Source organism: Lissotriton helveticus, chromosome 1_1, assembly GCF_964261635.1.
Source record: "Lissotriton helveticus chromosome 1_1, aLisHel1.1, whole genome shotgun sequence".
Taxonomy (NCBI): Eukaryota; Metazoa; Chordata; class Amphibia; order Caudata; family Salamandridae; genus Lissotriton; species Lissotriton helveticus.
Window position 1 is genome coordinate 1,265,522,981 of NC_136057.1, and position 23,214 is coordinate 1,265,546,194.

The following is a 23,214-nucleotide window of genomic DNA, read 5'->3' on the forward strand; positions in this document are numbered from 1 at the left end:
AGGAAAAGGAAGAGCGAGGTGCGGCACCTATAGTCCGCCGTTGGTAGCATTTTTCGGATTAGTAATCTGTACCCTTTTTAGAATACAGTCTTTCATATAAATTTAAAACTGATCAAGTATACACCCGTGTTGAATTGTATATTTCTGGTGAATTTTGCTTATCTTTGCGTTTTGATTTGCTGGATAATTATTCATTTATTTTTAGATTGGTTGAAAACAAGCCACGATTTAGGGCTTAAGATAATTTATGTTTTGAAATTACAAAAACCTCAGATGTCGAAAAGAATCCCTTAAGGGCATCTTTACCTGAACTTGTACTTTAACCAAGCCTCCAAGGGTCTATTGTGTTGCCCATTTTGTGTTTGGTCTCAACTCAATAGAGCAGAGATTACACAATGAAGTCAGAAGATAAAGACAACATTCTTTACAAATGTTAAAGGCACTTCTAGAATTAGAAGTTCCGAACAATATGGCAACTTTATATCCCCCTTATTCAAGCAACTAAACATTAATAATATAGAACAGTATGAAGAGCAGTCTAGCCGGCTCCAACTGTGCTAAACAAAGCTTGGCTGTGAGATGGTTCAATACCATAATGTGACTGTATGTGCTGGATGTAATTTCTTCCTTTCCGATAGGTCACTGTTTACAAAAATAAGACAGCATTAAATTATCGACCAAAGTGTTGGGTAAAAACAATATTTTTTGGTTTGAAAGAGAGCCGCACTCCTTTTGCAAGCCTGTCATTGATTTTCCATGATGAGTGACCAGCATGATTTGCCTCTTACTGCCCTTCGTAGACCTTTCTGCAAGGACACCGTGATGGTCTGGTCAGCATAGACTTCTCTACAATGCTCCTGAGCTGGTCTCGTCACCTCTCCCTCAGTTAAGTTTTTAAAGTCTAGTTGAGCTCTAGCCATCAAATAACCCCTGCACTCTTTCACACAACTTGCACCTGCTGCAGAGAAGAGGATAGAGCAGTGAAGAGTTTACCTGCTGCTGACAGTGATTTAAATAGGCAGGTATGAAGGGGCATGTTTACGAGCCCCTTGTGCCGCTGGAGCGTCACATTTTGTGACGAACCGGCAGAGCAACTTACAAAATCATATGATGGAGGCAGCACAAAGCCACTATATGTGTGGCTTTGAATGGCCTCATAGATATGGAGTAAGGCAAGAAAAATCGCTGTGTTGCCTTACTCTGTGCTCGGGAGGTGTTCCATGGGCGTTGCAGTGGGTTTTCCCTTGCAACAATCATGGATGCTGACACTTCCCTACATTTATGAGAGTATGTAAACCTGGGGAAGCGCCATAACCTCACGCTTCCCGAGGTGAGTCGTAACAAGGATAAATAACTATTTCTCCTTATTTTTTCCCCTTTCTATGTGTCCTGCTTCTGCCAAACACATAGAAAGAGGAAAATGCCTCTTAAGATTGTTTATGTTCAGGAAGGTCCCCCTTCCTACTCAAAACCAATCCTGTTGACAACATAGGCACCGTTGTACCATGGTGTAAGGGTGCCTGCGCCTTGGCGCTAGGCTGCTGAAATGGCACCAGCGCAAGGGGAAGGACAGGAATGCGATATATTGCATAATATGGTGCATTCCTGCTCTTTCACTTTGGAATAGGGCAGCGCAGCAAGCTGAATTTCTCATAAATTCCCATAAATGAGGACCTAAGTATCTGCACTTTTCAACAGGGGTGCAATACTCTTAATAGGAGAGTACGCTGATTTTCCATCAGTGAACAGATGCTCTGAGAAAGTGAGTACCTGCATTTTTATAATTCCATTTCAAGCACTGGGTGCTGAGGTGGCAATGTCTCCTTAGCCCCTCACTGCTGTGTACAGATTGGTACAGGGATTTCTGAAGAACAGGTGAGCGCTGGTGGGGAATCGTGAATGCCAGGGAGAGTTCAGAGAGAACAGAGTAAAGTGTGAAACACTAAACCTCACCTCTTGGGGCTCTCATTTTGGATAGATCAAGTGAGGGAGAGATGTTTAAGTCCCTGATGAAAAGATGCCAGTGCACACTGCTTTCAGTACTATAACTTGTTGGTCTGGAAACACCATGAATGGACTGGCCGGAACTCAGTCCCAGCCTATGGCAGCCCACACATTTGTACAATGCAAGAAGAGCAAATAGTTGTAGCTGATGCACCCAACTTCACTTCTGCTGCCGCCCCCTTTTTGCTATATGGCTGTTGCACAAGTTACTTACCTTCAGTAACGATACATCTGTAAGAAACATTAGGTAGTGTTAGATTCCTTACCTTAGAATATACCCAGGGTAGTCAGACTGGATCCGGAAAGTTTTCGTTAGCATTAACCCTATGCGTCGCTAGGCGTAGTCTGCGGCTCCGCGTCCGTCGTCGTGATCGCCGGGATGACGTCGGAGTACTTAGACGCCACCCTCGCGCGCTGACGTCAGTTCTGTACATAGCTTTCCGCACCAGTAACACACAGCCATGATAGAAACCGACACTGGTGCCATGAAACTAGGGCCCTCAAAGGATGTCCTTAACCCTAGATATCGGTTCGCAGAACGGGGAGGATGGGTGGGGTGGTAAGGAATCTAACACTAACTAATGTTTCTTACAGATATATTGTTACTGAAGGTAAGTAACTTATGCATCTGAAAGAAACACGTTAGTGTTAAATTCCTTACCTTAGAGTAGATACCCCAGCAATACCAACCCCGGTGGTGGGTCTGCGAACCAAGATCACACCAGAAAGTCCTGGAGAACAGAGCGGCCGAAAAAGCCATCTCTCCGGACTTGGCTGTCCAGGCAGTAGTGCCTAGCAAACGTGTGCAGCAAAGCCCACGTAGCTGCCTGACAGATGTCCTGCAAGGGGACTCCCTGACCCAGGGCAGTAGAAGCCGCCGTGGCCCGAGTGGAATGGGCACGCAGCCCAAAGGGAAGCTCCTTTTTCGCCAAAGAGTAGCAAACCTTGATGCACGATACGACCCACCGAGAGATGGTCCGCTTGTGCACCGCCCGTCCCTTCTTAGCGCCCACGTAACCAACAAAGAGCTGGTCGTCCACCCGGAACTGGCGTGTGCGATCTAGATAGAAGGAGAGCGCACGTTTTTGGGTCCAGACGGTGGAGACTCTCTTCCTCCTCCGAAGGATGCGGAGGCAGAAAGAAGGTGGGCATGGTGATGGGCTGCCCGATGTGAAAGGCTGTGACTACCTTGGGCAGGAAAGAAGGACGAGTCCTCAGAACAACTTTGTCCGGATGGACAGAGAGGAAAGGAGGTTTTGAAGATAGGGCCTGGAGCTCACTCACTCTCCTGGCAGAGGTGAGGGCAACCAGGAATGCAGTTTTAAGAGTCAGAAGACAAAGAGGACAGTTATGAAGTGGCTCAAAGAGAGCACACATCAGAAAAGTCAGAACAAGGTTCAAGTCCCACTAAGGCATCACAAAGGGAACAGGAGGGAACATGTATGTGATGCCTTTTAAGAATGTATTTACACAGGGGACTTGAAAAGAGAAGGCTGATCTGGAAGCCTTAAGAAGGCTTAAAGGGCCGAGAGGTAGCCCTTGATAGTGACCAGAGCAGAGCCCTGCTGGGCAAGAGACAGAAGAACGAGGAGAACCTCTGAAAGGGGGGCAGAGAGTGGATCCACAGCCTTTGCTGTGCACCATGCCACAAATTTGTTCCACCTGCAGGCATATACCGTTTTTGTGGAGGGACGCCTGGCTGCCAGAATCACATCACAGACTTCAGGAGGCAAGTCAAATGGCCTCAACTGTCGCCGCTCAATCTCCACGCATGTAGGTGGAGACTGGACAAGTTCGGGTGGAGTACCGTCCCCTGCTGCTGCGACAGAACGAATCGGGGGATCGACTGACATGGTGAGTAGCTTGAGACACCAATATCTTCGTGCCCAGTCCAGAGTCACAAGGATGACTTGGGCCCAGTCTTGCATGATCTTCTTCAGCACTCTGGGCAGAAGTGGTATAGGCGGAAAGGCGGACAACAGACCGCAGCTCCACTCGTGACGAAAAGCATCTCCGAGCGAGTGCCACCTTGGAAATTCCAACGCGCAGAACTGATGACATTGCGCGTTCCCTTCGGTGGCGAATAGATCTAACCAAGGCTCTCCCCACTGCAGAAAGAGACCTTGCACCACGTCCGAGTTCAGACGCCAATAGTGATCCATCATGCACCTGCGGCTGAGTTCGTCTGCCCTGGCATTCAGGTAACCTGCCAGGTGTTGAACCACCAGGGTGACGCCCTGGTGTTCCAGCCATGTCCAGAGGCCCAGAGCCTCCTGACAGAGGGTCCACGACCCCACCCCGCCCTGTTTGTTGCAGTACCACAAGGCGGTGGTGTTGTCCGTGAACACCTGCACTACACTTCCCCGAACAGAGGGAGGGAATGCCTTCAGTGCAAGACGGAACGCCCGCAGCTCCAGAAGGTTTATATGGAGCCGGGACTCCGCCAGAGACCAGAGACCTCTGATCTCCCTCTCTCCCCTGTGGCCCCCCCATCCGAGGGGGGACGCATCTGTCACCACTACGTGCTCCAGTTGGGGAAGGGAGAGAGATCTGCCGCTGACCCAATCGCGGTTCGTGAGCCACCACTGCAACTGGCTCGCAGTGCCCTCCGAGATCAGGATGTGGTGGGACAGGTTGCTCTGATGCTGTGCCCACTGAAACGTCAGGTCCAACTGCAGAGCCCGCATCCGCCACCTGGCGTGATGCACCAGAAGGTTGCAGGAGGCCATCAGCGTCAGGTGCCGCAGCATCAACCCGACCGAGACCCGGGATAAAGGCTGAAAGATCTGAATCAGAGCCTGAATATCCCGAACCCGCTGTTTGGGGGGATAAACACGAAACTGCACTGAGTCCAGAACCGCTCCGATGAAAAGGAGCTTCTGAGAGGGACACAGGTGTGACTTCGGCACGTTGATGGAGAACCCCAGCGAGTGCAGGAGGTCGGCCGTAGTCTGGAGGTGGGGCGAGCCCTCCTTCAACAACCAGTCATCGAGATAGGGGAAGACTGAAACCCCTAATATGCGCAGATGAGCTGCGGCCATCGCCATCACTTTCGTGAACACCCGTGGGGCGCTGGTAAGGCCGAAGGGGAGCACGGTAAACTGAAAGTGCTCGTGGCCTACCTTGAACCGCAGGTAACGCCGGTGGGCCGGCAGGACAGGGATGTGGAAATACGCGTCCTGCAAGACCAACGCTACCATCCAGTCTTCTAGGTCCAGGGCAGCTAGGACCTGAGCCAAAGTCAGCATCTTGAACTTCTCCTTCCGGAGATAGGGCGTAGGCCTCTTTTGCCCTTCTTGGGTACCAGAAAGTAGTGGGCATAGCAACCACGTCCTACTTCTGGCCCAGGAACGCGCTCGATGGCCCCCTTGGCCAAGAGGGCTATAAGTGATCCCCGACATGCGGTGGTATTGCGGTGGCATGGCTGGAGGGGTCGCCTCGAAGGGGAGGGAGAGGCGATTTGAAGCACTCACCTGTCCGACGTGATGGTACGCCAATGGGGGAGGTGATGGCGGACCCTGCCCCCCACTGGCGACGAATGAGCCTGAAATGCCGGACTAGGAAGGCTTAGAGGCAGATGCTGCAGGGGCGGGTGTGGACTGACCCTGCCGGTGTACCCCGGTACCGCCGCTGCGGCAGTAACCACGTCCGCGTTGTGCTTGGGTCTGCGGTCTGTGGCTGGCTGGACGTGTGGGGGCGCCCCTTCCTTGGCCAAGAAAGGAGCGAAAAGGGAAGTTTGCTGGCGTTGGCCTAGGCCCAAGGACTTGGCCGTAGCCCTGGAGTCCTTGAAACGCTCCAGCGCACTATTCGTCTTGTCACCAAAGAGGTGACGGCCATCAAAGGGCATGTCCATGAGTGTGGCCTGGACATCGCCCGAAAAGTTGGCGGACCTCAGCCTGGCGTGGCGGTGAACCGCCACTGTCGTTGCAATCGCCCTACCCAGCGAGTCCGTTGTGTCGAGTTCACACCGTATAGAGTAGCGTGCTGCATCCCGGCCTTCCACCAGGGCATGGGCGAGCTTTGCCCGGGCCTTCTCCGGGCACTGTGGCAGCTTCTCCGCAACCGTATCCTACAGAGAGTGGGTGTATCGGCCCAAAAGGCAGGCGGTGTTAACAGACCGCAGCCCCAAACTCAAGGAGGAGAACAGTTTCTTCCCAAACTGATCGTACCTTTTGGATTCCCGATCCGGAGGAGCGGTAGGGAATGCGGTCTGGGAGGTAGAGGCCTGGATCACCAGGCTCTCGGGGGTGGGGTGAACGGACAGGAAGCTAGGGTCGCCCGGAGCCAGGCGGTGGTGTCGGGCCACGTTCCGATCCAGAGGGAGGCCTGTGGAGGACTTGGACCAGGTGCCCAACAGAACGTCGGTGAGGGCTTCGTTGAACGGCAGTAGAGGCTCAGAGGAGCTTGCCTGCGGTTTGCGCACCTCAGTGAATAGGTTAGTCCTCATGGCCGCGACAGAGAGCTCAAGAGCCAAGGCTTTGGCCGCCCTGTTCAACACCACGCAGTAAGCAGCCCCCTCCCCTCCTCTGTAGCCACGGAGGGAGGAGAGAGGAATCCAGTGTCGGGCGAAGTGTCCAGACCACTGGCCTCCCCTAGCTCGTCTGCTCAGTCCTGGCTCAACTGGCACTGCAGTGCCAGAGGGTCCTCAGACCCTCCCAGTCCCCCTCGTCATCCATCTCCTGATAGGGAAAAACGATGGAGCCGGGTCGTAGGTGAATTGATCACCCATCGGCGCCGGTCCGACGCCGGACACGGACCGGGGCTGGGACTAGAGACGACGTTGTCTGGGGACGGCGTCGTGGGCGACACCCTTGGGGTCGGCGCCAGCGGAGGAGTCGTGAGGTCGACTGGCGACAACCCGGATCCTGCAGGGTCCTGCGGCGTCGGGACCGAAGTCGCCGCCGGGGTCAGAGCCGCCGGCCCGCTAGGACTCCCAGACGGACCCGCGGGGCCCGAAGGCGCCTCGACAGGGTCCGACAGAGGGAAGTGAATCCTCATGGCCACGAGGAAGTCACGTATCTCCTCCGGCGTCATGTGTAGCCCAGGGACTGGCGGGTGCAGAGCTGGACGCTGTGCTTGCGGTTACGGCGGAGCGGCGTGGGCGGTATCGCCCGAACTCCCGGCCTCGTCGGGGGGAGTCGGAAAAGAGAGAGGACGCCTCTTCGACTTCTTTTTCGAGTGCCTCGACTTACCTTGACTTCCTCCTCGACCGGGACCTCAGCGGAGAAGACTGCCAGAGCTCGAGTCGTTTACGGGACCGCTCCCGTCTAGCCTTCGAGGTCAAGGCCCAGTTGGGGCACGACTTGTCATCGTGGTCGGACCGAGACAGTAAAGAACTGACATCAGCGCGCGAGGGCGGCGTCTAAGTACTCCGATGACGTCATCCCGGCGATCACGACGACGGACGCAGACGACGCCTAGCGACGCGTAGGGGTACTGCGGACGAAAACTTTCCAGATCCTGTCTGACGCCTGGGGATATTCTAAGGTAAGGAATCTAAAACTAACATGTTTCTTTCAGATGACTGCTTGTAGGATTGCAAATACACGACATTGAGAAGCTTTGCAGTCATCTGGCACTGTAATGGCATTAGGCACCATGTCTCACACTTCTCTCCCGTTCAGTATGGTTCGAGAGCAAGAAAAAAAAACACATGCAATTGGACAGGGCATGCATTCTTAACAGATGCTTAGCGAAGCCCAATCAGAACTTGACTGCCAGTATGCCATTATTAACTCTTACTCAACGTTTCAAGTTTTAGAGAGGCAGAGTTTGGCTACCTCACAAAAATATTAAATACAATAAAGAAAGTAGTAACGCTATAGGTCTTACCTTCAGACAGTCTTAGCAGTCTAGCGAGAATGTTTGTTCTCACACAGCACACACCTATACAACATACATCATACATCATACACCTGGAGATACAGATACAACCCGTGGCCTCTGGACAGCCCCTTTCAGTCACTGCCCAGCAGGGTTGTCCATCATTGTTGGTATCAGCCAACAGCATCTCACTGATGTGACTGTCTTCAAAAGGAGTCAACAATGCACATTGGTTGTAATTTGTTATTTTATTTCCATGTGGAGGCCGTTTTTCGTCAGCAGCGATATCAATGCAACGTCGCCCTGACATTTTGTTCACTGTTCACTGAGAAGAGTTCAGTAACTGATACTCCCATCCCTTTCTTCTCACTCTGCATGCCTGATTCTGTAATAATCCCTGCAGAGGACACTGACATATGTGTCATAGGGCGAGGAAGTGAGGGAAAGAGCCAAGCTAATCACATCCATCATGATGCTTTGGGTGGCGTTTTGTGTGCGTTCCTGTGGCAGTGATGCAGGTTCAGCAATGGGCTCTAAATGGTGGCTACTTCCTCTTCTTCTTATGTCCATCCTCGACATCTGGAACAACAGCTAAATACGTCTCAGTTCGAGCCTGAATATGCCGGTGAATGGAGAGAAATGCGTGCAAAACGAGTCAAGCAGAGCTCAGAATCATTTGGGTGTCTCGTCAAATGTGCCAGGTCTACCTGGGCTCCAGGCCTTGGAACTGCAATAGACCGTCTCAGCACATCAGTTTTTGACAACCTTATAAAGTGTCAAGTATGGGAAAAGCGCGAGGCCGTGTGACTCCGATATGTATTGCTGCATGAACAAAAAGCAAAACCTCTCTAATGGTGGGTGTGTTCTGAAGTGAACCTCTGGGTGCTTCCAAGTTGGAGGATGAAGGTTATAGGATGATGATCCAAATGCACCAGAAGAGCACACCTCTCTTGGATTGGGTATATTTATTTGTTTCCGCATACGCCAATCTCAATAACTTCCTCCACAGTTCAACAATACACAGCAGCTGGTATGCCCCATATTGGGATTCAAACACGTTTAACCTCTTGAAGGTGCATTATTAATTTCCTTATTCAGTAGGAATGTGGTTGTCAAAAGTTTAAGGGCATATGTCAACTTGTTACATCACTTGGTCATCCAGACATCCTAGAAAGCAAAAGCCCATTCCTTAGGGGAATCAAGAATATGCGTGTGGTTTATGGGCTGTAAAAAGCACTTGTTTGGGATATTGCTTGAGTTATGTGCTCAGTGCCTATGCACCGAGCCGCGACCAGTATTTTCCTACAATGTAGGAACCAATAAATTCAAGAATCACCTGTGTTATTATAATGGTAAGACTCCACAGATATATGAAATTCAGATTGCATTGTGAGGTTTGGGGGAGGGGGAATCACTTTGTACACTCATCCATCGTTTTTATCTACCTGCTGACTCACTTGCTCACCTACTTGTATGAAGTCGCTTACTTGTTTACAAACGTTTAACCAGTTAATACTCTCAGCATACACTTCCAATGGTGTTTTAATTGTGCAAAGTGTTGCCACAACTTTTTGGCTCTCATTATGAGATAACAGATGAATTATGTATCGGAATTACTATTAGTGTGATAATTAGGACTCTCTTACAGTTTTCCCCCTGATAAAGTCCGATGGTCAAACTTGCAAAATTTATCTGGGGAAAAGGTCCAGAAAAAATTCAAAACATGTGTAATTATGTGTGTTACAAATCGAATACGCATGTTATGCCCATCTTCCTGGTAAAAACTCAGAATAGGAGGTATTTTCCACATGTGCTAAATACACATCACACTCAAGAGTATCGGTATTTACTATATGTGATAAATTCTCCACACTATTCTGACAAATTTGTAACAAGGACCTTAATATTTTGACGTTGCACTGTGATACGCAGGGCACGCCTTCACTACCAGCAGACACACTATGCTTTTTTCCCACTGTATAGTGTCATAGAGGGTTTTATTTTACATACTACAAGAATACCAAAGCACCCAAATCATTAAGATTATTTCTGCATGTGCTTAAAATAGATAATTCATACCATACTAATGTGTAGCACCACAAGTTCTGGTTAAGAAAAGTATAAATGTAAGTGTTCTCATACATTGAGATTTTTAGCTATACCTCTAAACTCTGTGCCAATAATTCAGTTTGTCATTTTGTTTCTGGTACATAATAGTGGTCAGCTCAACCTTGGGTTCCACCTCAGCCACTGCCACTCACTTCCAGTGTATGCGGCAGGCCCCATTTTGTAATTTTACCATTTGTCAAGCACCTAATGACTGGTAGTGCCTCTGAGACTCTCAAAGTATAAAAAATATAAATCAATTGCCTGTGCTGCAGTTCTACACATTCAGCTACTATTAGTTGTCAGCATTTTAGAAATCGATGGTTATATCTAAAAAACAATTGAGCAATCTGCACTATTTACAGAGAACACGCAGGGCCAAATTATGAGGTTGGTTGGGCCGACCTACCGACATTTGCCCCTGCGGTCCGCCTGCCACATTAAGATGCAGTGTGCGAGGGCAGAGGGACCTCCCATGCCGCTTCTGACAGGGTAAAGAAGCCCGTCAGTGCGTCGGATTTACAGTATATTCCCTTAATAATGGTGGTTCTGACGTCAGGATTATGATGTTGGTTTCGAACAGCCATTCTATGTAGGCCTTTCCGACATGGAAAGGCTGTCAGAAAGCTACATCCCCCTTTCACCTCTGGCCCTCCGCAATGGGGCCTGGGGGGCACCTATGGTGTCCCTCTCAACATCCCTGCACCGTATGGAAGACACTGCATGGTGACTGCCACATGATCCAGGGATGTTTGCAAACCTCCATTCTACAATGGAAGCTTGTGCTTGGGGCCTATTCTGCCCACTGCACAAGCTTCTATTGTAGAATGGATGTTGCATCCAAATTGGGATGTCAGACCCGCCGACCTATGGTCGGGAGGTTCTTTTCCCACAATGGTGTTGGGCAAACGCAATTCCACCCGACATCATAACAAGCCCCTAAATATTCACCTGACTGCATCTGGTTAACCTAGCTTGGCATTTACTTTTCACTGGCATTATGATTTTGATCAGCTGCTGAAAGGCGGCCGTTCCTTTTCCATGGGTTGTTGGGATTCTTTTTAACCAGCTGTCTTTTTTTCAGAAAAAGATGTTGTTAAAAGTATGATTAGCAGCCAAGTGAGGATTTTTTAATTTGGCTGCAAGTATGCGATCAATTAATGAGGGGTGCCCTCAAAAAGTGGGGCCCTGGGACAGAGCCCACGTTTGCCAATGCCTAAATTCGTCTGCGGAGGGCTTGAGGTAGTTTATTCACTTGTAAGTGCAAAATGTTATGTAATGAAATATAAATATTTTTTCAAAACATACCGAATTAGTCCTTTTCCGTTTCCAACAGTCTGGATTCAATCGCTTTTGTTCTTCAGCCAGGGCTTTGGCTTCTAATGTGTACATTCGCCGCTCTTCGTTTTTCATTTTCTTCCACCTGTCACCAAGTATCACACTTATGGCTCTGGAAAATAAATATTTAGATACATCAGCGGCGTGAGTTTAGAAGTCCCTTCCATGTTTTGGACAGCCCTTTCTAAACTGCTGTCTTCAAAAGCATGTGATAAAAAACGTAATGTTTCTAGCACATAATTAGACAAGAAATATAAACACAGGACCAGGAAACCTAAAAATGTATCAACTGAGTGGAGGGAGATAAAGAGGAACAAAAGCTGTGAAACTACAAGACCAGTGGCCTGTAGCACTACACTCCAACATACTGAGCCCCCGAGTATTGTTGACCGTTGACTGCAAGGCCTTTTTTTGGCTTCCTGATGGAGTCAGTGGTAATTATCTAGGCACTGTTGTGTACCACTGGTGTCCCAAGGTCGCTGGTAAAATACTCCAACCGAGCATTTCATTTTCTAGACAGAGCGCAGTTGAGGAGTCGAAGCTTACTCTACGAGTAGACAAGGGCTACACACTTAAATACACCATGACACAATTATAACACCACCTAATAAAATCAATATCCAACTAGCACTATATCTTCACAGCAGGACCGGAATCATTTACAGTTATGTAAAAGTATTGGGATGAAAAGCCCCTACTGCCCTGCCCTTGGTTTACTAGACACCCCTGCATTTCGCGCAAGTGAGCTCGACAATGGTCTGATTGTATGTAGAGGTTTAATGGTCTGAGGTCCAAGATGGGTCTCAGGGTTCCATCCTTCTTTGGAATCAGATAATATAGGGAATAAACCCCAGAGTTTTGATGATGCAGGGGAACTGGTTCTATTGCATGTTTTTGTAGGAGGGAAAGCACCTCTTGTTTTAGAAGCGTTAAATGCTCTGCTGACATTGGATGCTGTTTGGGTGGTATGTTTGGGGGAGTTGAAGTGAGCTCCAGGCAATAACAGGGTTGGATGATTTGTCTCACCCACCTGTCCGTGGTGACGGGAAGTCATTGTTTGTAGGTGGAGGCAGTGCGAGTATTGGTAGTGTTGCCTCTACCTTTGTTGTTATTGCCCCTGTAACCTCCTACCGTTTGTAATAACCTCTAGTAGAGGAGGTCTGTGTGGGACTCTTATAGGAGGTGGAGGAGTTATCGGTGTTAAAGCCTCTAGAGGCGCCTCTATAAGAGGAGCGACAAAAGAAACTTCTGGGAGCTTGCGATTGCAAAACTCACATTGATTTGGCGGTATCAGTATCTTTTTTCATCTTTTCTAAAGATGAATCTACCGCAGGTCCAAATAAGTGCTCTTGGTCAAAGGGTTAGTTCAGTATGGTAGTCTGAATCTCGGGTTTGAACCGTGAAATCCTTAGCCAGTTATGTCTACGTAAAAAAAAACACTGGTATTAATAGCTTTGGAGGCTGTGACTGCTGCATTCAGAGCACATCTAATGGAGATATTGGTTACTAGTCTACCTTCCTGTATGAGATCATTGGCCCTTGTTTTAGATTGATCTGGAAGGTGTTGTAGTAGGGTCTCTAGTTCATCATAGTGTGCCCTTTCGTACCTAGCTAGTAAGGCATGTGTGTTGGCAATTCTCCATATGTTGGCTGCTTGGGACACTGTTCTTTTAGCAGATGCGTCCAAGAGTTTTGACTCTTTGTCAGGCGGTGGAGCATTGCCTGAGGTTTGGGAGTTAACCCGATGGCGGAAAAAAACATTCTGAAAATGGAGTCGATGCCCATGCGCACTATTGTCCAGATGAGGAGTCACCTATCTCGTGACTTCCAAAGACTTGTTCCAAGACAATAACAAACTGCAAACATCCGGGCCAAACACCAGATGGCGATCTATGCATAGTGTGTGATCTGTAGCTCATATGCCTCGAACAGTACATTTTGTTTATGTGGAAAGACAAGGTACTTGTAATCCTAGTTCTCCTATGTAAAATCTTCTATCAGAGGCTTCTCGGAAGCTAAATGTCACTAGTTTAGTTTGCTTTGCTTTAGAAACCACAGAGATTAACGCTGATTTAGAAAAAATACTGTAGCATACAATTAACATAACTGCTGTGATGTAAAGGAAGACTTCATGAAACAAAGGGAAATGCATCCAGATAGACAGCAGCAACAGAACGCTGAAATGTGATAATGCGCCTTGACGCAAGGTGCTTGCAAATGCCATCATGCATTGCACTGGCAGCAACTTCAGTTCTTTTTTTTCCAGCTCATATGACAGGGATTCCTGAATACTGGGCTCTCAAGTTGTTGACTCTTGTGACAGTTATTTGTGTACAAATGGATTACTGGATATAGATTTTATATATTTCACAACACAAGTGTTTTACTTCATTTTTCTAATGAACTCAGGTTTTCCAGTCGTGTTTTGCCCCAAGTGAGTGAAGAAGTAGGCCTTCTCTTTTTGTCCATGGTGTGGCACTAAAAAAGGCTACAAATAACCCTCATGTAGTTTTGCCTCCCTGGTACAGATTCTGGAGCCGTCAAAGCAGTCAATGTCCTATGACTATGTTAAAACATTCAATGTTGCCCCATATTTCCTAGAGAACTTCGATGATGCAGCACCCATCTTCTATAAGTCTCTTGCACGAAAACCATCTTCAGGTTTAACAATTCCCAAAACCTTTGTCCGAGATTATATTCTAAAATCAGCTGACAGAACAAAACAACAACGTATAGTTATTGTAATTCTTTCTAACTGCACACATGTAACCTCTTGTGTACTGGATATGGTTAAATACTTTAGTTTATAACTAATGTACATGAAAAACATACAGCAGCACAAACCATACATGCAGATCTGCTCAGGGTATTATGATATTTATTAACATAACTGAAGTCGCCAAAGTGCAACATGACCCACTTCAGCATGCACATCTTGTGCAAAACACTTTTTTATTCTTATGTTAAGTTTACAGACATATGCTGATAAAATACAATCCACCCTCCTCTTGAAAAAGGGAGGGGAGATGAAACGAAAAACCATCCCCAGCTTGTTGAATGCATTAAAATTTCTAAGAAAAATAAATGTAATAGAATACTTACATTTTTTTAAAAAAAATACATTTTAGTTTTACTAAAATTGCACTATTGCCCACTTGGCTGCATTTTAATCAGGATTCAAGCTATACCTCACAGAGGAGGTTTATGTATGTTGAAACCAGTACATGGTTGCTTGTCTTCCTGTCTGGATGGGACTTGGGCCAGCAGTTCGGGATGGGCTATTCCAATTAGAGCAGGACTAATATGAGGTGCACAAAATGGATGTTTCCATAATGGTAGTCCTGTCTGGATGCGCTCAGCTCCCTCACTGAATCCCAAAAACGTGTACATCTAGGAGGTAGCAGGGGATTACAGTCCGCTCTTTTGTTTAATGGTGTAGATTTTTCCCAGCCAGGGGAATGCCCTGTGTTCTGGCCATCTCTCAGGGCGATGGGTGTAGATTCATCCCTCAGGTGCAAGGTAAATACATATCACCTCTTCACCATTTGAACCAGGTCTATCTGCGTGCTCCGAGATTCAGAAACATGTGCAACCAGAGGAATAAAAGAACCAGACCCTTTATACAATACATGGCGGCACTGCTGAAATACGGACACCTGCACACCAGTGTAGGAAAGAACTATGTAGGGACGAGAGGTAGATTCCCTTCTCAATTGCGACCCTTCCCTCCAGAAAAACGACATCTGGGAAAGCTAGTGAGGTTGCCTTGCTGGTGTGACGAGGGGATAAGAAGGAAGAACTTATCTGCCTCTCAAGGATATGAATTGCGACTGCCACGAAAAAGGACTTGGTCATACGAATATGAGTTCGCCTGAGGGTTTGAGCATATACTCCTCCTTAGAGGATACAGATAATTTCAATCACACAAATGGTTTCCTTTTTAGGCTGTGGTGTTTTTAGAAAAAGGCAATTGTCTTGTGTTGTAAAAATTCTTTATTAGTTACATCCTTGTTATTCCAGAGGTAATATTTTTTGTAGTCTGGGGGTGCGGAATAGAAAAAATATTCCTTCTGAAATAACAAGGATGTAACTAATAAAGCATTTTTACAAGACAATTGCCTTTTTCTAAAAACACCAGAACCTAAAAAGGAAACCATCTGTGTGATTGAAATTATCTGTATCATCTAAGAAGGAGTATATGCTCAAACCCTCACTGCAGTTACACATACAAGGCTGGAAAGGTCCAGTGCCTCGAGCCAAGCTCCTCCATCTACTAATAACAGATGCAGAAAATATCATCCAGGACCCCTGGACCTTCCTGTACCTTTGAATACAGCTCATTAGCCTGGGTCTACCCAGAAGCCATTAGGTTGTCAACGCCTAGGGCAAAACAAGCACTTTCTCTGTGTCGAACTGTTCCACCGCCTTCAGACACCAAGAAAGGTGAGCCTCTATCATCCCAGACCTATCCAGTGCATGGAGGGTGCTTATAACATTACTTATTTCGACTCAGTGGTGGGGCCCAGATACAGTGGATCTTCACCCCCTGTCCTGAGCTGGAGAAGACAGCCTGAACAGTCTTTCAAGCCCTAATAGTTGATTTTACCAACTGAAGTTGCAATGAAGTCTACACCAAGTTAACCAGTTCCCAGATGTCACTGGGTTTACCAGTGACCACAGCAGGTGCCCCCAGTCCTCAGAGTACCCCAGACACAGGAAAATCTTAACTGAACCAAGTATGGACTGGATTAGGACCATGATTATTCTCCTTAGAATGTAGTGAATAAGACATCATCACCAACCAGACATTGTTGACTGAACTCTGTCACCAGCACATCAATACCCTCTGGAGACTTTTTAGGTAGGACCCTGCCTCTCGAGGTGGTGGATGTTTTGGCTCTCCAGGTTTGGAGTGCCATCTTCTTTTACAGACTAGATCTACTATTAGGTGTGACACCTTTTATTAAACTCCTTGGAACCAAAGTGGTACGAGAGAACAGACATGGGTCCACAGTTTCAACATCTATATCGCTTGCCCACCTTTTAGATGTTTTAGTTTGAATGTAGCCTCTAAAGACCCAAGCACTCCTGGAGATCCATGAATGGTCTTGAGCTAAACTCCATAACAATGGCCTCAGACCAATAATAACAAAAATATATATAATACTCAGTTTACAGCTTGCAGCATTGTAGATTCACATGATTTGCACTCTTGGCTATCTCATGTTGGGTTTGGAATACACCAAGTTGTTTCTCTTTGCAGTCAGTTTCAGTTTCAGGTGTGCATGGAATGGCTTGTGACTCCGCACACAATTCCGCAGGACATTGACACCACCTTAGAAGGATTATGTTACTTACCCTGTTAGCATCTTTTCTTGGCATGTAGTGCTTTTCATAAGTGTGCCATCTATGTTATTTTATGTAATATTTATTTATAGCGCGCACAGCTAGTCAATGAGTGTCCCGCGCGAGCAATCGGAAAAGGAGGCAAAAACCTGAATGAGGCTAGAAGAGTAGAAGAGCAGAATTTTTAGTTTTTTTCTTAAATATTCTAGGGTCTTGAAGGCCGCGCAGTGACAGCGGAAGTACGTTCCAGGCTAGAGCAGCTGACCTGACAAATGAGCACCCACCCACGCTTTGGCGGTTAAATCTGGGGGTCTGCATCAGAAACTGGGAGGAAGAATGCAGCTGTCTCGCTGGTGTGTAAAAAGCAAATCTCTTTTGAAGGTAGACAGGACCTAGACCATATAAAGCCTTATGAGCAGTGGTCAGCATTTTGAATTTTATCCGGGACTCCACTGGGAGCCAATGCAGGGAGTACAGGTGAGCACGCACACTACTCCACTTTGATAAACCCAGAAGAAGTCTGGCTGCCGAGTTTTGGACTACCTGAAATTTCTTAAGGAGGTAGCCAGGGATACCCACAAAGAGTGCGTTTGCATAGTCCAGACGGGACAGAATCAAAGCCCGGACCACCGTTTCTTTGGCAGGTCTAGGGAGTAGCGGAAGAAATGTCCTCAATGCCTTCAAGGTGCCAAAGCAGGTCCCCGCCAGCTTCTTAATCTGTGTTGAAAAGTTCAAATTTTCATTGAACCAGACGCCCAAGTTCTTTGTGACCTTTCTCTCTGCACTAGGCCGGGGTTAGCCAGGGGGCCGTAGTTTCTCTCTAAAGTTAGTGACTGCACCGTAAAGAAGGACCTCGGACTTCTCCTCATTGCATTTCAGTTGCGCCTGAGCAAGCCACTGAAACACCGAGGAAAGACAGTCTTGTGCCACAAGAACTGATTCGTCATCCACGCACCAAGTGAACAAAAGCTGAGTATCGTCAGCGTAGGCCATCACCTTAGCCCCTAATGATTCCGCTAGGTAAACCAGGGGAGTAATATAGATGTTAAAAAGAAGGGGACTAAGGGATGACTCCTGCGGAACACCAGTGTCCCCTCCTGAGGTACCGAGGCAAATGGGGGAAGCCAGACCTGTTGAGATCGACCCTCCAAAAAAGATCTGATCCAACACAGCACCGCCCCCGAAACCCCAATCATCGAGAGGCGGTCAAGGAGTAAAGAGTAGGGCACCATGTCGAACGCCACGGAGAGGTCTAACATAACAAGAGCTGCTCTCCCACCAGCGTCCAGACACTCCCGGATCACTTCAGACACCTCCAGCAAAACCGACTCTGTGCTATGTAGAGGCCGGAAGCCGGATTGTGCCGGATGCAAGAGCCCCAAGGCCTCAACGTGACCACCTTCTCACAAACCTTAGCGAAGCTAGGCAGGAGCGAGATGGAACGATAATTCCCGGGAAGCTGCGGATCAAGAGAGGGCTTCTTAAGAAGTGGAATAATAAGTGTCTGCTTCAAAGATCCCGGGACCACAGCCTCCCGGAGAGACGTATTGACCAAAGCATTGACTTCCGGATTGATGACGTCTGCAGCAGCCAAGAGTCTAGCAGCACAAGGGTCGTTTGGGGAGCCTGACTTAAGGCCCTTAAGAATTTTCAGTGAGTCGGCAGGATCAATAGGTGTAAAAGTAGAAAACCACTTGGCCTGGATGGCCCCCAGCGGCTCTATGGCGGCCGCAGCCGGCCCAGTGACAGGGGCTGCAAAAGTATCTTGAATGCTGCGTATTTTATACAGGAAGAACTTGGAAAGAGTGTTACACCAAGATTCGGAGACAAGCGTGGCATACGCCTGAGCCGTAGGGGACATGAAGCTTTGCACAATCGCAAATGTCTCTTTAGAGTTATTATTGGCCATGTCAATATGTGATGCATAATATTGGCCTTTAGCAACCACAATGGCAGCATAATAGTTTTTTTGCTTAGCTCTAAGAGCAAGTTTAGCTTTACAGCAATAGCCACTGGAGCGCCAGTCCTCTCCAACACTTAGCAGTCATGCTTCAAAGCCTTCAGTTCGGGGGTGAATCTCTTGACAGTTTAGATTGACACGAGGCGGATAGGGCAGAAATCGAGTCTGCAATCCAGTCAGAGAACCGGGACACATTGTCCTCAAGGTTTTCATGGAGAGAGGGCCGGGAGGCAACCAAAGAGGTAGTGAAAAGCAAAGGATCAATTTTACTGAAAGTCGGATGGCGCGGCTGCGAGCCGGTCATGAGGTCCGCGGAACTTCCAAAGAAAAGAAGATAGGGAAGTGATCTGACCAAGAGACCGGCAAGGGCTTAGCAACCAAGATAGGAAAGTTTGTGCAGATAGGATCTAAAATATGACTCCCTTGATGGGTGGGGTGGCTAACCCTTTGCGAAAGCTGAGCCATGTGGGGAGAGTAGAGGAAAACAGCGGAGTCGCCGAGCTCAGATTGGTCGAGGTGGAGATTTCCATCACAAAGGACCAACAAATTAGAAAACCGCAGTGCCCTCTCTGCCACTGCATCCCCCCATGGGGGTTGGTATAAAAGAGAACCACATAGAGTGAAGTAGGCCGAGAGCTGAACACTGAAATCTAAGGCCTCACAACCTCCCCAGAAGCTTGGCGCTTCATCGTGGAAAGTCCAGGTATCCCTAAACAGAATGGCCAATCCCCCTCCCCTACCGGCAGAGCGGTAAACTCTGAGGGATTTATAACCACCCGGCATGGCAGCGCCACAATAGGATTAGAGAAGTGTCCAGCCAGGTCTATGTAACAAACAAGAGATCTAACGAATTATCTAATATCAGATTGGCAATATCGACATAGTGCTTCTTTAGAGATCTCGCATTGACAAGTGCAGCACTAATGTACTGAGGCATAGATGCTTTAATTGACATGTTACATAGGGGGGCTTGCGTGTGAAAGTGAAGCCACACTCATGGCAGGTGAAATCCGATGCAAAGGACAGAGTGAGCAGTGGGAGAAGAACATATAGATGGTCTAAATGTTTTTAGGTACTCATTGGTTAGCTGAGCGATGTTGGCGGATAAGGGCTCGAAACGAGCCGCATTCCTGTGAGCGCTGACTTAGCACGGACGGGCACAGATGGGCATGCCTTAGGCGCGCCCGCTGCGCTCGTCCACTGTACATCCGTGTGAGTGCCATACGTAGGGTTAGAGCTATGACGTCGTGCAGCGTGCAACGACTAGAGCGCTGACCGCGCTTAGCACGAGGCAGGTCAGAAGATGCCTGCCTCTGCGAAAGTGCAAAAAATAACAGGAGTCTAACACACTCCTAGGGCAATATTAAAAACGGAGCAGCAATAGTCTAAAAAAACACAGAAATAGCAAAACGATTTAAAAGAGTTCCCCCCAAATTCCCAAGGCACATTTGAAAAACCGAATGAATGAAAATAAAGTGGCAGGTGAAATAACAAGCCTTTTCCAAATCTAGTGTTGGGCTCGGATGAATACAAGTTGTTTTTCTTCCAAGAAGTATTCTTCAAGTCACAAGGCTGTGATTCTCCTCCTCTTGGGAATACTGTGCATGATCGTCAACGCCATCTTAAAATTGTTTTGCCGTGGGTAGGTGAGAAAGTAAAGAATGCTCTGTATGTAAGCATTGAGATGGTTATGCGTTAGTATGAGATAAACTATATGAACTGCAACCTACACAAGAATTTGAGGAGGAGGGGTGACAACTGAATCTACAGCACTACATGCCTAGAACAGAAGCTTACAGTGTAAGTAACAAACTGTTTGAGGCATGTGCGCTGGAGAGACACATTCTTTGCATAGACTGTAAAGCAGTCCCTCTCCCTAGGCAGTGGTTAATCTGTTGGGATTGCAGTTGTTTGAAAAAGAGTTCTTAGTACTGCCTGATCAACATTTACTTGTTGTTGTGTACATACATCCACACAATGTTTTGTGAAGGTGTTTGGATTAGACCATGTTGCTACTTTGTCAATATCCGCAATAGGAATGTTGACTAAAAAAGCCATAGAAGCTCCAACTTTCCTAGTGGAGCGTGCTTTTGTTGTAACAGGTAAAAGTCATTTAGGCTTTGCATAGCACGTCTGTATGCATTTAACTATCCATCTTGAAATGCCTGATTTAGAAACTGCTTTACCTAAACGAGCAGATGCAAAGACAACAAACAATTGTTTAGTTTTCCTAAATGATTTAGTTCTGTCAATGTAATACATTAATACCCTTTCTACATCTAAAGTGTGTAATAGCGTTTCTACAACTGTACGGTTGTGGGGAAAACACAGGTAAATCAATGAATTGATTAATATGAAAACTGGAAATTACTTTTGGAAGAAATGTAGGGTTAGTTCTAAGCACTACCCTACCCTTGTGTTGTTGAAAGAAAGGCTCTTCTAGGTTTAATGCCGGACTCTTTTTAGAGAAGTAATAGCAATTAAAAAACGAGTTTCCATGAAAGATATTTCAAAAGACAAGAACGTAATGGTTAAAAAGGAGGACCCATTAATCTTGTTAGGACAAGATTTAAATTCCATTCTGAGGCAGGTGGAAGTCTAGCGGGAAAATTCCATGCAGAGGCAGGTGGAAGTCTAGGGGGAATTATTCTTTTAAGTCCCTCCATGAAAGCTTTAATAACAGGAAATCTAAACACGGATATGTGTTGCCTAGTATGGATATATGCAGCAATAGCTGCAAGATGTAATCTTATAGAAGTATATGCTAATCCAGCAGCTTGTAAATGCAATAGTTATAAAATAAGTGTTTGTACCTTTGCTTGAAGAGGATTAACGTTTTGTTTGTGACAGAATATAATAAAATGTTTCCATTTTGCTGCATAACATTGCCTTGTAGTTGATTTACGAGCTTCTTTGAAAATGTTCATACAGTGTTGAGGCAAATTTAAGTATCCAAACTCGAAGACTTGAGGAGCCAAATTGCAAGATCCATTTAATTGGGATTGGGATGTTTTAATGTTCCATGGTTTTACGTGAGAGGGTCTGGGTTGAGGATTAGCTTCTTGTGTGGGACTAGAGATAGTTCCATGAGTGTTGAGAACCACGGTTGTCGAGCCCATGTGGGAGCTATTAGTATCATAGTGAGTGGTGTTTGCCTGAGGTCTCTGACCACTAATGGAAGTAGAGGGAGAGGTGGGAAAAATTAAGCATTTATCCCTGACCAGTTCATCCATAGACCATTGCCTTTTTTAAAGGTTTTTATTGAAGAAGACAAGAGAATTTACATAAATCGGGTGTCATACACAGAATACAATATAACGATCGGTGAGCGAGTATACCAATGCATAGAAATCAATTCACAGAAGTATGTAGCTGTAGCAACGATATATACATTAAAGAGGAGAAAAGGTCAGCAATCTGACAAGACAACAGCCTGCAAGGTTCGCCCACCCATGATTCAGGATAGTGAAGACCAAATTAGACACCCGACTAAGTAAGAAAATCAATACAGGATAAGCGACAAATCTCTTGTGAAAGAAGAAAGGAAAGAGAAAAAAAGGCCATAAAACTAAACAAAGGTACAATAACAAACCCCTCCCCATTCCCCCCACCCTGCACCCCTGCAATGGCTACGGCCCATCCCCACTGGCATTGTGCCTGTCGCCCCGGAACTAGACCTAAAAGTAGGAAAAAAGAGTGGAGGAGGGAATATCAAACAGGCCCCCGGTCTCCCTTACCCCCCGCCAGCAGCAACCCACCCCACACATCTCCAGAATAATAGAATGCAACAAGTAAAAACCAACGGGGGGAAGCTGGTAAGAACCACCCCACTCCCGCGCCATTATGAGATACAAATCCCGTGTCAAATGAAGTCATTTTTCAAACCCATCCAGTAAAAATAAAAGTCAACCCTGGCCGCTACGATTCTTCATGCAAGCCCTCTCCGCTCGAACCGCCATCTCAATAGGAGAATCAAAATATAGAAAAAGTTCAAAGTCAGTACGGAAGGATTGAGACCAGGATAGCGGTACATGAAATCCAAAAGTCAAACGGAGTTCACTGCCCACCAGAAATAGGTCGCCAGAGCCAGTAGCGGACCCCCCTCCTCCCCAAGCGCCTTGAGACCCTCCGGGTGAGTAGTGCGCTATACAAATGCTATGATTGATTGATTTGAACCATCTGGGAGAAAAAGGGCGAGGTATCAATCCGACAGTCACTGGAGAACTCACTCTGAAATATAAGATTGTCCATATCCATCTTGGGCGGTATCAGCGTAGGGCAGGATGCACCTTTGATAGTCCCGGGCTCGCATGCTGCCATTCGGGGGTCGAAGAAGAATACAAGGTCGGACTTCAGCACGGGGCTCTCTGTAACAGTCGAAACTTGCTCCGCGGGTAAAGCAGCTTGTTCCAGAACCAGCAAAGGGTCGGAGTCCGGTCTCCGGCAGACGATATCAACCGTTACGACCATCCTCTGGACGATGGCGGTGACTTGTGAATGAAGCTCCCCAATGGCGGCCATTACAGTACGCAGCGACGGTGCACATTCCACCCGCTCCATCGCCCCTCACGAAGCGACCGAGCAGGTCTCTGAACCCCGGAGGTCGACTACTCCGGGGCACCAGGCACAGGCAAGGC

The 23,214-nt window shown here is 47.2% G+C and overlaps 1 protein-coding gene across 1 annotated transcript in view; it reads right to left on the reverse strand.

Annotated features, from left to right (window-relative positions):
- Window positions 1-23,214, reverse strand: part of HBP1 (HMG-box transcription factor 1) — a 387,484-nt gene that overhangs the window by 23,737 nt on the left and 340,533 nt on the right. Inside the window, exon 11 of the mRNA XM_078680325.1 lies at window positions 11,242-11,383. Coding sequence (XP_078536451.1) covers window positions 11,242-11,383 — 142 coding nt within the window. The remainder of the gene's footprint in view (window positions 1-11,241; window positions 11,384-23,214) is intronic.